The sequence below is a fragment of the Notothenia rossii genome, assembly GCF_949606895.1.
Source record: "Notothenia rossii genome assembly, chromosome: 9".
In the NCBI taxonomy this organism is placed as follows: Eukaryota; Metazoa; Chordata; class Actinopteri; order Perciformes; family Nototheniidae; genus Notothenia; species Notothenia rossii.
Window position 1 is genome coordinate 80,358,916 of NC_136907.1, and position 19,977 is coordinate 80,378,892.

A 19,977-nucleotide genomic window follows, 5' to 3' on the forward strand; every position below is an offset into this window, starting at 1 on the left:
GAACCCCTCCCACCCACTCCACGCAGAGCTATGATGAGGAGCACGTTCAGCCACAGACTCATCCCTCCACAACAACACACCAAGCGCCTCGGACAGTCCTTTGTGCCTGTAGCCATCAGGCTGCACAATAAGGGGTTAATAATGAAAAAGAAATACAATGAAATCACTGGTCATAAATATACACTGTTTCCACAACCCATGTTAACTTTTCACTTGGCACTTTAACTTATTCCGCACTTTATAACTTAGATGATGACCAAATATGTATACTGTATATGCTGACAGTTATTTCACTCTTATTTGTATTCATCTCCTATTTTCATAGTCTTTTATTATTATTATTATCATTATTATTTTTTCCTTGATTTTATTTTATTTATTTTAGATTTTATTACTCTGTGTGAATCTTTGCTGTACTGTTTTTTTCACGCTTACCCTGTTGCTGCTTTTTACAACTGAATTTCCCCTCGGGGATTAATAAAGGTTAATCTTATCTTATCTTAAAGACAAATATTGACAGTCTAATAAAACCAATTGGTATGCTAGTAAATCAATCTATCAGCACGATGGAAGTTCCATCATCCTGGAAGGTGGCTACGGTGACACCAATCTTTAAACCTGGGGATAAGGCAATGATATCCAACTACAGACCAATCAGCATCCTCCCCTGTGTCTCTAAGGCAGCTGAGAAATGGGTGTCAAAACTAATCACCAAACATTTAGACAAAGGTTTCGCTCCACTCCACCCAATGCAGTTTGGTTTCCGTGCTCACCACTCCACTGAGACAGCTAACTGTGTCTTTGTGGAAAAGGTTAAATGTATGTTGGACTCGAGCCCATATGTAGGTGCTGTCTTCCTTGATCTCAGGAAGGCTTTTGACACTGTTGACCACCAAGAGCTCCTTACAAAGCTGACGTATTTCAATTTGTCGGCAGATTCAATACATTGGGTTGAGTCTTACTTATCAAACAGAAAACAGTGTGTTTTGGTCAACGGTACCAAATCCCCCTACCTTGTGAACCCTGTTGGGGTTCCACAAGGTTCCATTCTTGGACCATTACTGTTTTCTCTGTACATTAAAGACTTGCCGAATGTATGTCCTGATTTGAATGTACAAATGTATGCCGATGATGCGGTCTTCTTTGTACACGGGAAGAACACTGAAATTATCTCTTCCTGTCAAATGCTTTGGACAAGGTTCAACACTGTCTGAACAACATTTGCTTACAGTTAAATGCAAAAAAAACAGTATGCATGATGTTCAGTAAACGACCAGTCAAAATCGAAGGATCCAACGTGTTTTTAAACGGAGCAGAATTAGAACTAGTCCCCCACTTCAAGTATCTTGGAGTCATACTGGACTCGAACTTGACTTTTAAGAAACATATCAAGAAAGTATGTAATACCATTACATTCAACATGCAACATTTTAAACAAATGAGACCTTTCTTAACTGTCAATGCTGCAAAGTCATACCTCCACTGTATGATTCTATCCCACATTGAATACTGTTTTACAAACTGACCGTTTGCTTGTGCCACAAACCTGAAACCCATAGAACAGCTGTTCAAGAGAGCTATCAAGGTGTTTGACAGAAAGCCTTATTCATACCACTGTACCATCCTGGAAAAACACTATTTCTTGAGTTTTGACAAAGTATTTTAAAAGTATGTTTTTTATTTATAAATGTTGACATGGACTGCCCCCCCCCCCCCCCCCGGGAATTCATCCACAGAAAACACACTGGACGCAGCACTAGGTCAGAAACCAGAGGAGACTGTGAAGTCCCCTGCAGACGGACCACCTTTGGACAAAATGTCCTCTCCGTTAAAGGCAGCTCATTCTGGAATAGCCTCCGAACTGAGATACGGGATTGTCCCACTCTCAATAGTTTCAAAGGTCAACTCAAAGAATGGTTGAGAAACAAACAGACGTGCGATCACCGCTAAATGCACTTGAACACAGGGGTATCTCCTCTTGCACTATGTCCTAGCTGCTGGTAAATGCTTGTATGCTGCTCATGCTCTTTCTGCATATCATGTATTTCTGTTTGTCATTTATATACATGTTATGTTCATAAATGTTGTATGTGACGGGACTACGGATGGAAATTAGCTCAAAGCTAAAATCCAGCTCATTTACATTTAAAAACATTATTTTGTTTAAAATGTTAATTAATGTGCACTGTCCCGGTTCAAATAAATGATTAAATGAAAAAAAAATAAAAAAAAAATACACACAACCATTTCCAAGAAATGCCAGATACACCAGTAAATGATTGTGAAACTAAATCTGATGCAGTTCTGCTTTTTATTGGAAACAGATTGCCTTGCACTTAATCATGTGATTAGGAATAGATCAGGAGTAAATGCAAATATATTGCCTAAATAAGTAAACTTTATCATGACTGTCACTAAGTATCTTGTATTGTTTGCACTCTTGACTGAGGTTTGTAAAAAAAAAAAGGTTCAGAACTAATCAAATATTGTGCACTGATCTTCTTTTTATTTCAAACTGCATGACCTTTACAACTGTTTCATCAGCCTCCGCCCATTAACGACTTTATAATAAGTCAGAGCATTTCTCAGAAACCCCAAATGTTAACCCGAAAGTGACGAGACTTTTTTATAAATCATTAAATGTATAAGTAGCTGTACAAATGCCGCAGTTTTTGCGTGGTTGTGTCTTCAGTTGAAAGCCCAGTGGCGAATTGCTCATCTCTCATCGAAAATAATACTGGCCATCTGTGTGTTCTGGAGAATCACAGAACAGACGGTCGTCATTATTATTATGCCGTTTAAACCAATTATTTAAATGTGTTTGAACCGCATCATGTAAGTTGCGTTGACAGTTCACGAGCCCCCCAACCCCCTCGTTGACAGTTCACGATTGTCGGCACACTGATCACCAATTGTTTTTTCAAATGGCACTTCATATCAAAAAGGTTGCCGAACCCTGATCCAGAGAAACATTTGAGACACTTTCATTGGAACCAACATATACCAAAGAAATACTGTGTTATTTATTTAATCCAAAGTGCTTTATCGCAGAGTTGTAGACGTGTTGCACATTGCTGCAGGTCAGGCCATTTCTTGTAAATCCGCCTGGTTCTCCTCAGTTCCGCTTCCTCTAATGAATAAAGATCTTGGGGCGTTTCTATCTCAGAGAAAATAAATCCTGTGAAACGGCAGCACTGCCTCAGAGGATCACACACATCTCTACGGTAAGTACACCTCATGTTCTTTCTGTTGCATGCAGTTTTGCTGTGTATCTAAACTGTGTAATCAGGAGTCCTGCAGCTGTACAACTGTAGATGTGGTTTAAATGAGAAGCGTGCTTTTGATTATTATTTATAAATACCTCCGGGGTGTCATCTGTCATTGAAAACATATAAAGTAATAATATATAATAAGAAACACTGCATCATTGTACAATCAAAGGGATTACTTTGGTGCATACAAAAACCAAATAAGAGCAATTCAGATATAAAAAATGAACAAATGCAGAACCATTTTTTAAATCTGAAATGATTCAAATAAAAAAGAACTAGTACAATAAGACTCACATATTCCTCTGAAAACTCAAATGTAATTATTGAATATCATCAATGCTTATTTGAATGCACCTTCATGTTGTGTGGACGTATAGATTATGCTCCTGCTAATTCAGACATCCATGTTCCCTTAACTAACTCATTTCTAGAGATATTTCGGGTTGATAGTTGCTCAGTTATTTGATATTCCAGAAAATATATGAAAAGGATGAAGACATGGATTATTTACTTAAAGCTTTACTCATCAATATTTTTGTATAAACAATTCATTACCTGACTACTGTGTGTTATAAGAAACGCAAACAGACATTTTTACCAGATGTATCACTACCTCTTGTAAGGTGATAATATGTCAACAGCTGGTTCTGCTAAGGAAATATAACAATTTAACAGGATTGTTACTGCTATTTATTATAATATTAATGGTTTATTTAAAAAAAATTGAAGCTCGGAATGCATACATTAACACTTCAACACAATACATGAATGAAACTTCTGCTAGGGAGGGGCTTGTTGCTACAGACTATATACAGTATATATCACACTATGACTTTTTTAGTTTGACATTGGATTATCAGATGTTTATTAGACCCCCTTAAATTGGTACATTTACACAAAAAGAAAATATTCTATTTTACTTTGACCTTCAGAGGAGCTTTTCTTTCCTGCAAACTATACAAGAACATTAATGACTCACAGTTTAACTATACATACATTCTGTTTTCTATTCAAGAATAAGAGATGGACCCTCAAGCAAGCAGAACAATAGAAGTGGCGGCACTCGGCCGGCCATTCAGCCTCGGGATGCTGTACGACTGCCGGCAGGATTCACTGGTCCCTGGTAAGGATCCACATGCAAAGTTACTGAACAGCAAAAACTGCATAAAACGCATGATCCTTACATGAATTTCGGGTGAGCTGAAGGATTTGGAATTCTATTCTGTATTGTACAGGGAGCCAGTGTAGAAAATATTGAAGAAATATGATCTGTTTTCCCAGATTTTGCATTCTGGTTCAACTGCCGAGTCTTAAGATAACTAATGGGATGGCCTGATAATAAATAATAGCATTAGTCCAGGCTAGCATGTACAAATGCATGGTCATTTTGAATTTATCTTTTTGAGACCGGATATGTTCAGGACATATTCTTAAAAAACTCCCTGACTGTGGACCATGGTGTTGGAGGCCAGGGCATACCATACAGAGTAACTATATCTTTAGAAAAAGGCTTGAAGTTTAGTTAACTCTATACATATAATAAGTATCATCTGCATAACTGAAAATGTATTGTTTCCTATAGAAATTGCTTAAAAGTAGCATATAAATTAATCAGAATAACATAATTGAGGATTGATCATTTACATGTGCCAACTGAGGTTGCTCAGATAAAAAACACTAATTATTGTTGTTCCTTTAATAGCAATGAAATGTTCGATTCTCAGTTATAAGACGTGATGGTCAATGATGTTGAATGCAGGACTAAGAAATAACAAGAAAGTACAGAAACGGATTTACTGATGATTAAATAAAATATTTAAAAAATAAATGTAATTACAGTTACTTTATAAGACTGTGGTACATAAAAGACATATTGATCATATTTAGTCAATGGGCTAATTAAGGATATAAGACCCCTGGTTGGGTTGGGTTAGAGACAATGTGATGGTTTAGAAATAAGAAATCCTTGCATTTTCCTTGGGGAAGTCATATGGGGGGGAAAGGAGTCTAAATATATATCTGATGTGATTGCAGATGGTTGAGGGAAGCAGCTGAATTCTGAGAAATAAGAATTGTATTGAAGAGATCATAAATTGGTTGCTATGTAAGGATTGCTATATAGAGAGCTGTTACTCTGTGGAGCTAAATAGGGGCCAAAAGTGTTGGTCATTCTAAATGTAATGTATTTGAAAGTTCAATTTGTGATCCTGAACTTTGAAAAATACAATGATGTATTCAAACAAAAAATAAGTATTTGAAAAGTTATTTTCAGGTTGATTATCATTTTAATTCAGTCGAGCATTTTTATTTACATTTATTTATATTTATATATATAAACAAGTATTGTTTTCATATATCATTTTCATTCTGATATTTGAGTCATTCTTTTTTTCAGATTCAGCAGTCATCTTGCCTTCAGGAATTGTATATACTTGTAGAAATATTACTCAACACTTTCTATACACAATACTCCCGTTGTAATGGCAACTTTGTTGTTCCAATGTCCTATTATTCGTTTTGCCATTACTTCACAGGAGAATGAGTGATCCAGACGCAGACACATAACAGATGCTTTCCGGTCTTGAGCGCAGTTTAGAATTATGTTTATTTAGAGTTTATATAACCAAGGTTTAATTACTGACTGGATGGTTGTTGTATCTTGAGCATCTGCTGGGCAGTTCATGGGCTGGTGAGATCGGTATGCTCTTCCTTCTGTGTCCGCTCTTCCAGTCACCTGTGACCCCCTTTATGAACCCGGTGCAGCCTACCCTGCCACCAAGTGTTCAAAAATAATATTGCACTATAAATATAAATAAGGTAAACTAACATGCCAACACCACCCATAAAATGGTTCCTCCTACACCCGTGATTGGCAGTAAAAAAACTGATGCCAGTAACATGGTTCTATTTAGCGAGTGGGAGCTATGTAATATAGCTAACATTTCTTCTCTGTGCGCTAGTGCCAGCCATGGTGCTGGCAGGTTGTCCTGGTGGAGCGCATGCTATTGCAAGCTCACAATGGGGCTGCTATATGGAAGTGGGGATCATCCATGCTTAAAGTGCATTAATGAACTTCACAATCTAGCACAGTTCATTGCTCTTATACCGCGATTGTTGCCAAGTGCGATCAAAAACAGCTCGCTTTTGTTTTACTGCTAATCCAACACATTCTCACTCCCAACTCGGCCTATGTTGACGTTATGTCAGGGTCCCTGTCGTCACTTTCCAATGCAAGGGGGGGCCCTTTAGTGTTGAGTTTCAACTATCAAGGACTTGCATAGAGCTCCTTGAACGTTGGTAATAAACGAGTTGGGATCGCGGGGAAATGCTCTCCGCAGATCCATTCTCACAGCGTTTATCAACATTTTTCTTACTCAATATCAAGCCACACTTATTGTTTTTACTTTTTTATTTGAATTGAATAATGTAGGACTTTTGTTGCCGTCAGTTATGGGGAGAGTAGGGGCTCAGAAAACTGAAATCTGTATTTTTTCATCGTTTTTTTCTTCTAATTTTGTATTCTTGTCTAAACCACACACTGTTATTTACTCAACAACAACACATCATTATCCTTGTGTTTATTTATTTGTTTGATTAATAAACACAAGTTGGAGTCCGTCAGGACCGAGGGTCGGAGCAGCTCATTCGAACACAGGAAGCTGTATTTTCAAAATAAGAGTTAATTTTAATATTATGTTTGATAATATTATTTGTATTAACTAGACCAGGGGTTCCCAAACTTTGCCATGCCAACGACCCCCATATAGCATTATCGTCTGGCGGGGACCCCCCTGTTGTGCAATTTTTTTTTTAAATGATGAGTACATTATGATGGAAAATATGACAAATTAATCATACAGCTTAATACATTTTCTTATATATTTGTATTAATAATCAGTTATTCTTCTAAATTTTTTTTGTATTTATCTTTTGTTTGTCATTCATTACATTCATTGTGTCTTCTGTTATAAACATTCTTAACACAATATTAAACAGTAATATCAACAGTAAACATATTTTAAAGCATTTTTAAAGTGATTTCTGTCTTTACAATATTATATAATTTGAACAGTAATATGAACAATTAACATATATTTTTAGCATTTTTGAAAGCTACTTATGCCTTAATAGTATTATATATAATATTCAACAGTAATATTAACAATAAACATATTTATATTCATATATATAAACATCAATATTTGAGCAGATACTTAGTTTCACTCTCAGTAGCGGCAGCTCAATTCTGATTGGCTTGAAGGGCGGTCGTGTGATTTAAAAAAAAATATATATATATATGAATAAGTAAAACATATTAAAAGATTGGCATCAAAGGACACATAGATTGATAGATATGCAGTTATTAATAAAATCCCCCCCCCAAAAATATGTAACTTAAAAAAATTAAATAATTCTCCTTTCCCTCAAACTTTGCGTGACCCCCCTGGCGCCCCCTGGCGGCCGCCCCCACTTTGAAAAACACTGAACTAGACCACTGGGTCATGTTAAGACCATCTTTTCTGTCGGTTTGGTGTTACAAATATAAAAACAATATATGTGTGGATAACAAAATACATCCATCATAAACTAAACTGGAAACAGCAGTATATTTCATTGTGTCTGTAAACCTGAGTGCTTTAACCGCCTGGTGGTTAAAGCACGTTATTGACTTTTTTTGTTGATACGTTATATTTGATGAATACATAAAAATATTAAGAGTACATGCTTTCATAGGGGGAAAGTAGAAGGTCAATGATAGAAATATAGAATATAAAAAATCAAGAAGATACTGTAAGTGATCTCTACAATAAAACAGTTTAGTGCAGGATGTATAAAGATATTAATAGGAGGATGTGCAAAACAGACAAACTAATTAGGCTTTATTTAAACATTAAAGAATACTTTAGGTTAAGGTCTTTCAAATAAGAAAAAAGCTTTGGGGGTATCTATCTACAGATAAATATTAAGCCTGACAAAGTGCTTAACGTCTAATATATTGCTTAATTTGTTTTGGGACTTGACAATCAACTTTCCTGCAATGCTATGTTGAAGCGCTTATTTGAACTGATATTATACATATGTATTATACTCTTATAAGATGTATATAGATAGAATAAAAAATGTGCAGAATGACAGTTTAATGGTGGAGGTATGCACACATATTGATAGATATCTTTTGATGCACTGTTGAGGAACCTGCGACCCAAGTTTTTCATCTCCGGCCTTGTCAGGTATTGCACATTCAATAAATATAAAACACAGAATTATTAAATATAAAACACAGAATTTGTGTGATTATACTAAATGATTTACAAATAAACACCACTGCATATTTACAACTGTTACACATGCTGATGTAACGCAAGTGTTTCCAACTTGGGATCAATAAAGTATATCTTATCAATGGCTACTGCCAGATTTGCCTCTGATCCTTGACAAGTGCATGTTTCAGGCTTATCAATGAACAACAGGAGGGTTCACAGACAAAAGACCAGCTATAAAGCTCTTCTGACCTTAGCTGGCATGTGGGTATATATTAATGCTGCCCATTATGAGCACAAGCCATTTTCACCCATTTATTAATTATATGTTTTACATTTGAGTGTTTCCTATCCCCTAAACCTCCAGGGATGTACAAAGTTTAATACTGGCAACTTCTTATTATGGGAAATACGAAAACGTCTTTTAAAACTACAATTCCCAGTAGAGACGTGCCATAGAACATGTTGCCAAACACACAATAGCCAGCATGTGTAGTTCTGGGGACGGGGTGGGGGAGGGGGGTGGTGGACCCATTCAAATCCAGCAGGGCTCGACATTAAGGACTGCCCGATGGCCCGGGGCCATCTAGTATTTAGCTCGGGCAATGAAGCCTCACCTGCTGGTGGCCCGATCGGGCAATCTATTATGCCAGTGTCATGCAGCTCGCGGATTCAGTAATGAGTGACCCGACAGTAAAACTAAACATATCTATAACTAGTTACGGTAGTTTGAGAGGTCATTAAAATAGCTACGTGTGATATTCTAACCTGAAGTGTGTGTTTTGTCCGCTCACCGCTGCATGTGATCATGCAGCGCTGCGTGTCGACTCGTCAGCAGCAGCTGATCTCTCTCTCCCGTCAGATTAGACTTCACTCTCGTTTATGTCCATATCGATCAGATCCAGCTAGTTCTAGCTAATGATAGGACAACCTGCTTATTAAAAGACACCTAAACAATAAGTGTCGCTATGCAACTGGGTGAGGCCACAAAGTATAGCGCAGAATTATGCATTTGTTTACATGCCCACCGGAACCCCGAGGCATTACCAACAGATCAACGCACAATCAACCCATACAGGACATCTCTTTCTCCACATTACGTGTTAGACATTAGAATTGACTATTCTTGTCTGTCACATATTCTTCTTGTCTGTCACATAAGTGGCGCAACTGAAGCGGTATTGCGCTAAAGGGAAATTATTTTGACCAGACATTTTGACCGAAGAGATTTAGATTTGCCGGCTGACGGGAACTCTGACGTCGCCATGTTGTGTGCTTCGCGGATGCGCTCGGCTCCTCTCGACTGGAGGCATTCGTTCGACCAACTTACAGTAGATAACATTACAAACATGTTTAACAGGGGCCATAATAGTGTCAATAGTGTTTGTTTTGGCAGTTATAACTGAATGTTATGTTTTCTACTTTTTTACATCTGGGAAGGCATTTGCCTTCATCAGATGGAAAGTGTCTTGACCAACAACTTAAGTATTTCTTATGGCTATGCAGGGCATGCAAGCGAGCAAACACAAACAAGAACAAACAAACAAGTGAAATGAAGAATCAAATTGAAATTGTACAATATAATATTGTGCTGGTTCATCTTATAATTCAGTCTAGAGAATGCACCAGACAGCATCTAAGACCTGCTAACATCTAAATGTTCTAGGGGGAGACCCCCCAAACCCTTTGTGCGTCATTTCGTCCGCACGCACTTTTCAGGGCAATCTCTATTGGGCTCAGGGCCATCTCCCAAAATCCTTAATGTCATGCACTGTCCAGTTATATCTCTCACAGGCTACGCCCTCTACTGGAATCTATGGGTACTACCCTCTATGCAAGCATTCACCTACTGAGATTTCTATCGACGTAGCCGGCCTTGGGGCGGGCCTACCTGAATGCGCGCGCATCTCACCATATAAAAGGAGGCTTCGCCTCCTGACTATCATCCCTTTCTCTTCAGCGAGCGGGCAACATCTGAAGCAGAGATAAGACGTTTGAAAGAAGAAGAAATAGTTTTCATACCTCCAGGGAGTCGCCACTGCTAGAGACCCGGGCCTGTCCTTCGTGCCCGGGCTGAAATAGCGGGCGCCGATCCCAACCACCTTTGCTTCGAGTGTTTGGGGGACCAGGGTATGGCCGAGGCGGAGCCATTCACGTTCGCCATTCCTTCCGAGTCCGGCGTCCATGGAAGTCCACCGCCCAGGGCTGTACTCTCCCTGGATGATGATCATGGCGGCGGGTGTGTGGGCTACTCACTCATTGCTAGAGATGCCCCCGCCTCACCAGGTCAGAGCGATTATTGGGCCGCAAGGCCGAATAAGTAGCTTGGTCCACGGGCCTTGCCCCAGGCCCGGTTCCCCCGGTGCCCCCCAGTGCCCCTCTACTCAGGGCACTGTCTCTCCTATATCGCTCGCTGAAGAGAGGTGTAGGATGATAGTCAGGAAGCAAGGCCTCCTTTTATATGGTGAGATGCATGCACATTCAGGTAGGCCCGCCCCAAGGCCAGCTACGTCTATAGAAATCTCAGTAGGTGAATGCTTGCATAGAGGGTAGTATCCAGATGTGGGACCAAGTCATTGTTTTGCAAGTCTGAGTCAAGGCTTTGCGCTCAAGTTCAAGTCAAGTCCAAGTCCTAAACTTTGACAAAACGAGTCATAAATGAGTCATTATGTGCTTTTCACCAAATGTAATGACATCAATCAACAGAATAATACTTAATAATCAGACTGCTCTTTATTAGTCACATTAATAATTAAATAATCTATTTTCTCTCTGCTGGTAAAGTAACGTGTTTTTTTAAAATTTAAGAGGGATCAGTAAGGTTAGGCTACCATGACGGTTTGATTCAGAAGGAGTTTAATGTACAAGATCCGTGATGTTAAGGTGACCAGAATGTTTATTTCCACTGTGTAAAACATGTTATAAGGGACCCACAATCTTTCTTTATGCAAGGGATAATGTGCAGCGAGGCGTCTCTATGGGGAAAAGAACACCTGAATCTAGATCCCTCTGCAGGTGGTACTTTAAGTATATTTTGATGTTAATACTTTTGAACTTTTACTTGTAACATTTTGAATGCGGGACTTTTCACTGTAACCGAGTATTCCTACACTCTGATACTTTTACTCAAGTACAAGATCTGAACTTCTCCAACCTCTGACAATAAATCCTGAGTGGTTACCAAAAAAAAACCTGCTCTGAAGGTTATTTTCATTTTACAAATCCTGCACTCAGCTTTGCTTTCTCCAATATAATTGAAATGCAGCCAGACGCTGCTTCTTTTTTCGGTTTTCGCTAATTTCTTGACTTTTTCCCGACACGCTTGCATTTAAATCTGTCTCCCCTTCGCTCTGTGCAGCTGGCCTGTACCACTACACCTGCTGTGCCCCCCACCCTTCTTTCACATAATGGTATGATCCTAGTGTGTCTTCGCATATGATTGCCCGCATGGTGGCCCAGCTAAATAAAGACCCGCCCCTGCCTGCAAGGATTCTCAGCGTAGGAGCGGCTGAAGATTCTGCTCTCCCCGACGGGAGTCTGCTCTTCTAGCGGCATCAAAATGGTGACTCAAGTCTGACTTCGAGTCCAAGTCATGTGATTCGAGTCCACACCTCTGGTAGTACCCATAGAGTCCAGTAGAGGGCTCCGCCTGTGTTAATATAACAAGGGTTACAATACGTAACCCAGCGTTTTGGACAGTCTGCCGTGGTTCCATCCCATTTCAAGTGCTGTTTGACGCTCGGCGTAACCCTCGGCGCACTGCCACTCCAACATCCAATCACAGAGCTTGAGGGCTAATCACGGGGTTTATCAAGCAAAGCGGAGAGAATACTTACTTCCGGGTGTAAAATTATCTAAAGCAACTACTATGAGCTGCTCCGACCCTCGGTCCTGACGGACTCCAAAAGTCCAACATTATACAATCAAACAAATAATAAATAAACACAAGGATAATTATGTGTTATTGTTGAGTAAATAACAGTGTGTGGTTTAGAAAAGAATACAAAATTAGAAGGAAAAACTATGAAACAATACAGATTTCAGTATTTTGAAATACTACTCAATACTACTCTCCCCATAACTGACGGCAACAAAAGTCCTACATTATTCAATTAAAATAAAAAAGTAAAAACAATAAGTGTGGTTTGATATTGAGTAAGAAAAAGGTTGATAAACGCTGTGAGAATGGATCTGCGGAGAGCATTTCGCCGCGATCCCAAATCGTCTATTACCAACGTTCAGGGAGCTCTATGCAAGTCAATGAGACTCCCTGATAGTTGAAACTCGACGCTAAAGGGCCCCCCACTGCGTTGGAAAGTGACGACAGGGACCCTGACATAACGTCAACATAGGCCGAGTTGGGAGTGAGAATGTGTTGGTCAATCACAGGAGTATTGTGTTTAGAAAGTGTGGAGTTGAAAAAGCTGAAAAAATGACTCAAATAACATAATATAAGTAAAAGTGAATCAAAATAACCTGAAACTAAAATTCAACCTAACATTTAAAATTCTTTGTTTGAATAAATCATTGTATTATTTAATGTTTGGGATCAAAACTTGAACTTTACATTTCTTTTTTTCTTTAATTGTCTGAACTTCTGGCCCAGATGTAGCTTTACTCTCTCTCTCTCTCTGTTAGCCTTGCTGCTGTGCAATAAGGAAACCTGTGATTGTGATTTTTCTGATTTTAGTTTTAGGCTACATTCTAGTTTTGCCAATATTCAGATTTTAGGATTTTTTTTTTTTGAGTAGTAATAGGAGCAGTCGGACTGACATCTTGTAGTTGCTGGTATGCAAAACATAGACACCGCCAACAGTTTATAAAAATGGCTGGTTAAAAGGAAAAACAAGATTACCCTAACCATGGTGGAATCTTTTGTGCTTGTAGGGTAGAGAAGTAGCAGTATATGGTTAACAAATTTCCTCATAAAACACTATAACTGTTTGTTACAAGCAGATTAACTAAGCAGCTTGAATGTCCTGTTGTTATTTTAGACATTTTAACTAACAAATTGGTGAACCATTGGAATGGATATTTAGTCTTAATTTTTGGCGTATCATTTCATGGAAAACATTGTGTTTATGAGTGTTCTTTAGGCCAGTTGGTCACAGATCCTATAGCCAGCTAACATTGCCAGAAAGTTCCAGATTAATTTATGTAATGGTTCATTTTAATCACATTCAACATTAGTGACATCAATAGACTCAAATCTTCATTAGAGTGTGGGTAAACACAGAACCGAGGCTATCATTATCTTTTTCCTCATTGATACTAATTTCACCTTCAGTTATTACTTTATCATTTTTAAGAACTAAGCTTGTGAGAAATGAATCTGTTGTCTTAGTGTTTCTCTAATTTTGTGTCAAACAGCTTAGCCTTACTATCATGCAATCAAATGCAGATGAATAGCTTGATTTTTTTTTTTGGGACAGGCCTGACACTGTGGGACTGTGATGACCTGGAAAAAGATACAAGAGAAAGACCAAAACCTAGCAGTGACTTTGAGATGGTGGCATCTGAATCGATTGAGGATAAATCTTCAGCACTAAATGTTGAAGCCTCGCTGAAAGCAAGTTTCTTGAGTGGACTGGTACAGGTTGAAGGATCAGCCAAATACCTGAACGATAGCAAGACTTCCAAAAATCAGGCCAGAGTAACACTAAAGTACAAAACTACCACAAAGTTCCACGAACTTTCCATGAATCATCTTGGAAGAGGCAATGTTAAGCATCCATATGTCTTTGATAAAGGAATAGCAACACATGTAGTCACAGGTATCCTTTATGGGGCTCAAGCCTTCTTTGTCTTTGACCGTGAGGTGTCTGTCAACGAGAACCATCGAGACATTCAGGGCAACTTGAAGGTGATGATCAAGAACATTCCCTGCCTCTCAATAGAGGGTGAAGGCTCGCTGAAAATGGAAGACAAGGACAAAGCAAATGTTGAAACATTCTCCTGCAAATTCCATGGAGACTTTTCACTTGAAAAAAATCCTGTGTCCTTTCAGGATGCAGTAGAGGTGTACCAAAGTCTGCCAAAGCTGCTGGGAGCCAACGGGGAAAACGCAGTACCAGTGAAGGTCTGGCTGTTGCCTCTGACATGTTTAGATTCTAAAGCCGCTAAACTTGTCCGTCAGATAAGTATAGGATTAGTTGAAGAATGTCAGAGTGTCCTGGAGGACCTCAGTGACCTGGAGATGAGGTGCAATGATGCACTGAGAACCCAAACTGCACAGCAGTTCCCACAGATTGGAAAAAAACTCAAAACCTTTAAACAGAAGTGCTCTCAGTTCAAACTGGAATTCCAACGAACCCTGGCAAAGAAACTTCCATCAATCCGAGGAGGAGGAGAAGAAGAAGCTGTGCTCGCAGAGGAACTGAGGAAGACATGTTCTTCTCCTTTCAACAGCAAGGACCTGAACGAGTGGATGGACTGTAAGGAGAGAGAAATCTCCCTTTTAAAGTCGTACACCAACAAGATGAAAAACACCAAGATCGTTCCACACGAAAATGATTTTCATGAAGAAATTCTCAATAACGAGCATGCTGTGTGTTTTGTCTTCACCTCGCTGGGAAGTGATGAACCGTACCTCTCAGCTTTATCAAACTACCTGAAACAAACACCCAAACCAGACGACTCTCAAGATCCACACACTCCAGATCTAGGAAAGGAACAATGGTACCTCACAAACAAAGTAGCAGAAACATTGAGAAACAAAGCAAAGCTCTTCAGTGATTTTGCAGAGGCCAACAAGGAGAAGAAGAACATCACATTTCTGACAGTGGGTTTAACAAAGGAGACACAGCAAGGAGCCAGCATCTACCTTTACACAGACGGCCTTTCTGTCAATGAGAACTTTGAGCCGCCTTCAAAGCCTGCAACAGTAACAGGAAGTGATATAAACCACAGCAGTGTGACGCTGAACATTTCTCCACCCAGATTTGGAGCAGAGGACATCACCTCCTACTCTGTTGAGTACTGTGTCAGTGGAGAGGACGGCTGGAAAAAAAAGACACCATCCAGAGCTGAAGAAGTCACAGTGAGCGGCCTGAGTCCTAACACAGAGTACATGTTCAGATGCAGGGCAGAGACACCAGTAGGTGCCGGGCCAGCCAATGAAGTCAGTGGATCCATTCAAACCTTACCCTGCAGCCCTCCTGGAAAACTCCACGTTGAATCTACCTCAGGTGAGATATCAGTCAGCTGGGAGAAACCTGCTGAGCTCGGACAAGATGTCCACGTTTTGAGCTACATCGTGGAGTACGCCAAACCAGACCAACAGGTGAAAGAGGAAGATCTCCACTGGGAGCAAATGATGGCGGGAGCTGAGAAGGCGATCATTTCAGGACTTCAGCCAGAGACAGAATACGCTGTCAGGGTCAGGTGTGATTGTGGTGCAGCTGGAAGAAGCAAAGAAAGCATCGCTGTTAATGTCCGCACAACTAAACGTGAATTTGCACGTCTTGCAGAATTCCTCAAAAGTAAAAGCAAAAGGATCAACTCTGAATCTCCCTCAGTTTACAAACTGCCTCTGACAGAAGAAGACATGGAAGTTGATGGATGCCGGAGGTACAACTTTGGCAAAGAAAGCATGAGGCAAAATCGCACAATAATGCTTCTTGGAGCAACTGGATCTGGAAAGTCCACTCTGATCAATGGACTCATCAACTACATCGTTGGTGTAGAGTGGAAGGACCATTTCAGATTCAAGTTAGTTGATGAGGATCAGTCGAGATCTCAAGCTGAGAGCCAGACCTCTGAAGTCACTGTGTACAGAATCAACCACCAAGAGGGCTTTCAAATCCCTTTCTCTCTGACCATCGTTGATACTCCAGGCTTTGGAGATACAAGAGGAATAAAAAGAGACAAGGAGATCACAGAACAAATCAGGAGGCTTTTCACTTCTGCGAATGGAGTCAGTGAGATTGATGCTGTGTGTTTTGTCACCCAGGCCTCTCTTGCTCGACTAACTGCCACACAACGATATGTGTTTGACTCTGTGCTCTCCATCTTTGGCAAAGACGTGGCAGAGAATATTCAGATGCTGGTCACCTTTGCAGATGGCAAGCAGCCACCTGTTCTTGAGGCAATAAACAACTCTAGTGTTCCATGTCCAAAAAATGACCTAGGGCTTCCAGTTCACTTCAAATTCAACAACTCAGCGTTCTTTGCAGACAACAGAAGCAGCAATGATCGGGCCTGTGATGAGAATTCTGATGAGGATGATGATGACTTTGACGAAATGTTTTGGAAGATGGGCATCAAAAGTATGGAGAAGTTCTTCAATGCTTTGACTAAACTGACAACCAAAAGCTTGCTCATGACCCAAGAGGTTCTAAAAGAACGGAGGCATCTTGAAGCGGCCGTTGAAGGTTTGCAACCGCAAGTAAAAGCAGGATTAGCAAAACTTGAACAAATCAAGACAACCAAAGAAAAGATTAAAGAGCATGAAACAGCCATGACTTCAAATGAAAACTTTGTGATTGAAGTGGATGTTATTAAGCCAATCAAAAAACAGCTCACAAAGAAAGGAGAGTACATTACCAACTGCCAAAACTGTTCCATCACCTGCCACTACCCGTGTATGATAGCGGACGATAGTCAAAAACGTCGCTGTGCGTCGATGGATAGTTCTGGGAGGTGCACTGTCTGCCCTGGAAAATGCATTTGGAGTGTGCATTTCAACCAGACATACAGCTGGGACTATGTACAAGTCAAAGAGAGCCAGACACTGGAAGAGCTTAAAGTCAAGTACAATAAAGCTGCAAAAGGAAAAATGAGTGTTCAGGAGTTGATTGAGAGTCAAGAGGAGGAGATCGATCACCTCCAAGAGATGATAGTGTCCCTCATGGATCAGTCATCTCACTCTTTAACTCGTCTGCAAGAGATCGCCCTGAGCCCTAACCCTCTGACCACTCCAGATTACATTGACATGCTGATTGAAGGAGAAAAGGCTGAGGCCAAAGTGGGTTACCAGGCACGTGTTCGGTCTTTGGAGGAGATGAGGGAAAAAGCCACAATCATCTCCAAAGTGGCCAAACGGCAAAAACTCACCAAAACGGAAGAGGAATTATCTCGAGAGAAACAGGAGACGCAAAAAAATAAAGGTTTCTTAAAGAAGGTTGGAAATCTCTTTGGATATTAGGCTCTTTAAAAAAAAGTGTTTTCAGGATCTAAAATCATTTGTAGACCTGAGCCATGTTATGACCATTACTAAAGTTAGCATGACGCATTAGCACACACTTTTTGTCATTAACAAGCTTTGTTAGATTTTAGAGATTTTGTCCAGCTGGTGGCGTCATTTATCAGGTAAAGAACCCCACCGACCTGCATTATAGAAAACTGCTTCTTATCGGACACACACAGTCATTGGTTGACCTCTGTCAGCCGGAGTATTGGTGCCTATAACGGTCACCACTCACTTTTGTTCTCTTATTTTTATTAATCAATTATTAAGATATTTCAATGTGTAATACATTTTGATTATATGCCAAACATTTATGTTTCAAGACAAGGTTTTGGACTTCCACAGTTATGTAACTTGTCTTGAAGATGTTTGCGGTAACACAAATGCTTTCTTGATTCACATTATTAAATTGAAGGTTTTATTTGTCTTCAGTAGGTTAAAGCTTGTTCCTGTGATGTTCTTCCTGATCAAAGGACAGCACAGACGTTGCAGCTTCATGTTTGCAGTTTGTGGAGATTAAACTTGTTGATCTTAATGTGATGCATTTACTGTATTTGTCTTCTTTTTTTGCTTATTGTTGAACATATAATACAAAAAGCCAGTAAATCATTGAATAGAAATTTGACCAAGAGTCTAACAACAGTCAGCAGTGCTTGATTATGAAATGTAATGTGATTGAGGTGTAATAATAAAAGATGTTGTTGGATATGTCTTGTTCTCTTTCAGTTTCATCAGCTATATTTTGTATTATTTAGCTCCTCACAAACCTAAGTGGTTCCCAACTGAGGGTACAGGGTCCCCAAGTGGTACTTAAGGGGATTGCAGGGGTTGTGTAGAATTATTGAAATGTATTTCCACTCAAAAAAACATTCTTAAATCAATGTTCATAATCCTGGTGTCCCGCACCCAGAACTATCAAAGCTTATGAAAGACAAGCAGGCTCAAGTGTCAAATAAAAGATGTTGAAACTGCAAGTGAGTCTTAATATCATTATTTTCAATCACAATAAGTGCAAATGTAAAGTTAAAATTATGTATTGCATTTGTATTAAAGGTCCCCTATTATACTGTTTTTCATCAATATATTTTAGTTCTCAGATATATCCAGAGCCTGTCTCTGATTGGCTGAAACACCAAACCGATCATTGCAGCATTACCCATAACCCCCTCTGTTTCAGCTCTGTTTCCAAACTGCTGATTCTCTGTCTGTTACTTTAGATCAGGGGTCTGCAACCTTTTTGACCAAAACAGCCATTTTGCTCCTTTTTCCTAAAAGAAAAATTGTCTGGAGGCGCAAAACATATTTCATAGCTTGATAGCTAATAAAGTTGTATTTATTATTATATCAGACAAAAACTACAGTTTTTTTGCATTTATTAGGCTTTTTATTACATTATATAAAACTGTTAACCTCTAATAAGAAACAAAGAACTCCTATAAGGAGAATTAAAAATAATACATAGGCCTACTTTAAAATAAATTAAACACAGCACTTGGGGAGTCCTCTGCACATTTGAAGGAAAAAAAATATAATTAAAATGGGCCCACTTTGAAATAAATAAAAAATATAGCTGCACCCTAAAAATAGTTAAAGGAATGGAGGAACCAGCTCGAGTGCGCTAGAATTTGAAAATACACAACCGGAAAAAATCTGCCCCTTCCTTCAGACTTCCTCACAGAGCCCCTCCTCCAACACACACGAACGCGCACATGACCAATGAGGGCACGAGATAAGTTTGTGCACAGATGGAAGGCTGACAGGCAGGTAGGCCATCCAGTTATTTTAGCCGGGCCGGCTCAGATGATTGGTCGTGCTTTTTACAGCGCTACGGCTTCCAGAGATTAATTTGTGTATGTGTTTATTGTCAAAGCATTTAATATATTCATTGCATTGCTATCGGGACGTTAAGAGCATTCCATGGAATATAACAAAAAGTGTTTCTGAAATAAATGACATACCTCATTGAATTATGACTGAAGATCGTCAGCTGTCTTTCTCTCCCTTGTTGTTCCTCGACACGTAAAGACTACAGCACCTTTGACAACTTCTCTCCACATATCAAACATACCGGTAAACCATCATCGTTTGCTGTGAAAGCATATAACTCTGTCCACACAGAATTAAATCCTGTGTTCCTCCGATACTTTTCTTTGATTTATCCATAGCTCGCTCATTGAGCCGGGGGTCAGGTTATTCGCCTCCAAGAAAAGGCGCTGGCGCGGGACCGTAGCAGGATGTGACGCATATTTTAGTTGAC

General features: G+C 39.6%; 2 protein-coding genes across 6 annotated transcripts in view; both read left to right on the forward strand.

Annotated features, from left to right (window-relative positions):
- LOC307018670 (S-arrestin-like) overlaps positions 1-19,977 on the forward strand; it is a 63,378-nt gene that overhangs the window by 24,808 nt on the left and 18,593 nt on the right. The window lies entirely within an intron of this gene.
- On the forward strand, positions 1,757-18,426 carry LOC307018640 (uncharacterized protein). Of its 2 annotated transcripts, XM_079648972.1 has the most exons (3): positions 1,757-3,224; positions 4,288-4,395; positions 13,966-18,426. In XM_079648972.1, exons 2-3 carry the CDS (start codon positions 4,296-4,298, stop codon positions 17,676-17,678), a joined length of 3,813 nt encoding a protein of 1,270 aa, XP_079505098.1. In that variant the 5' UTR covers positions 1,757-3,224; positions 4,288-4,295; the 3' UTR covers positions 17,679-18,426. The 2 variants fall into 2 exon arrangements, with proteins under 2 accessions (XP_079505098.1, XP_079505097.1); XM_079648971.1 differs by having other exon boundaries at positions 1,757-4,395.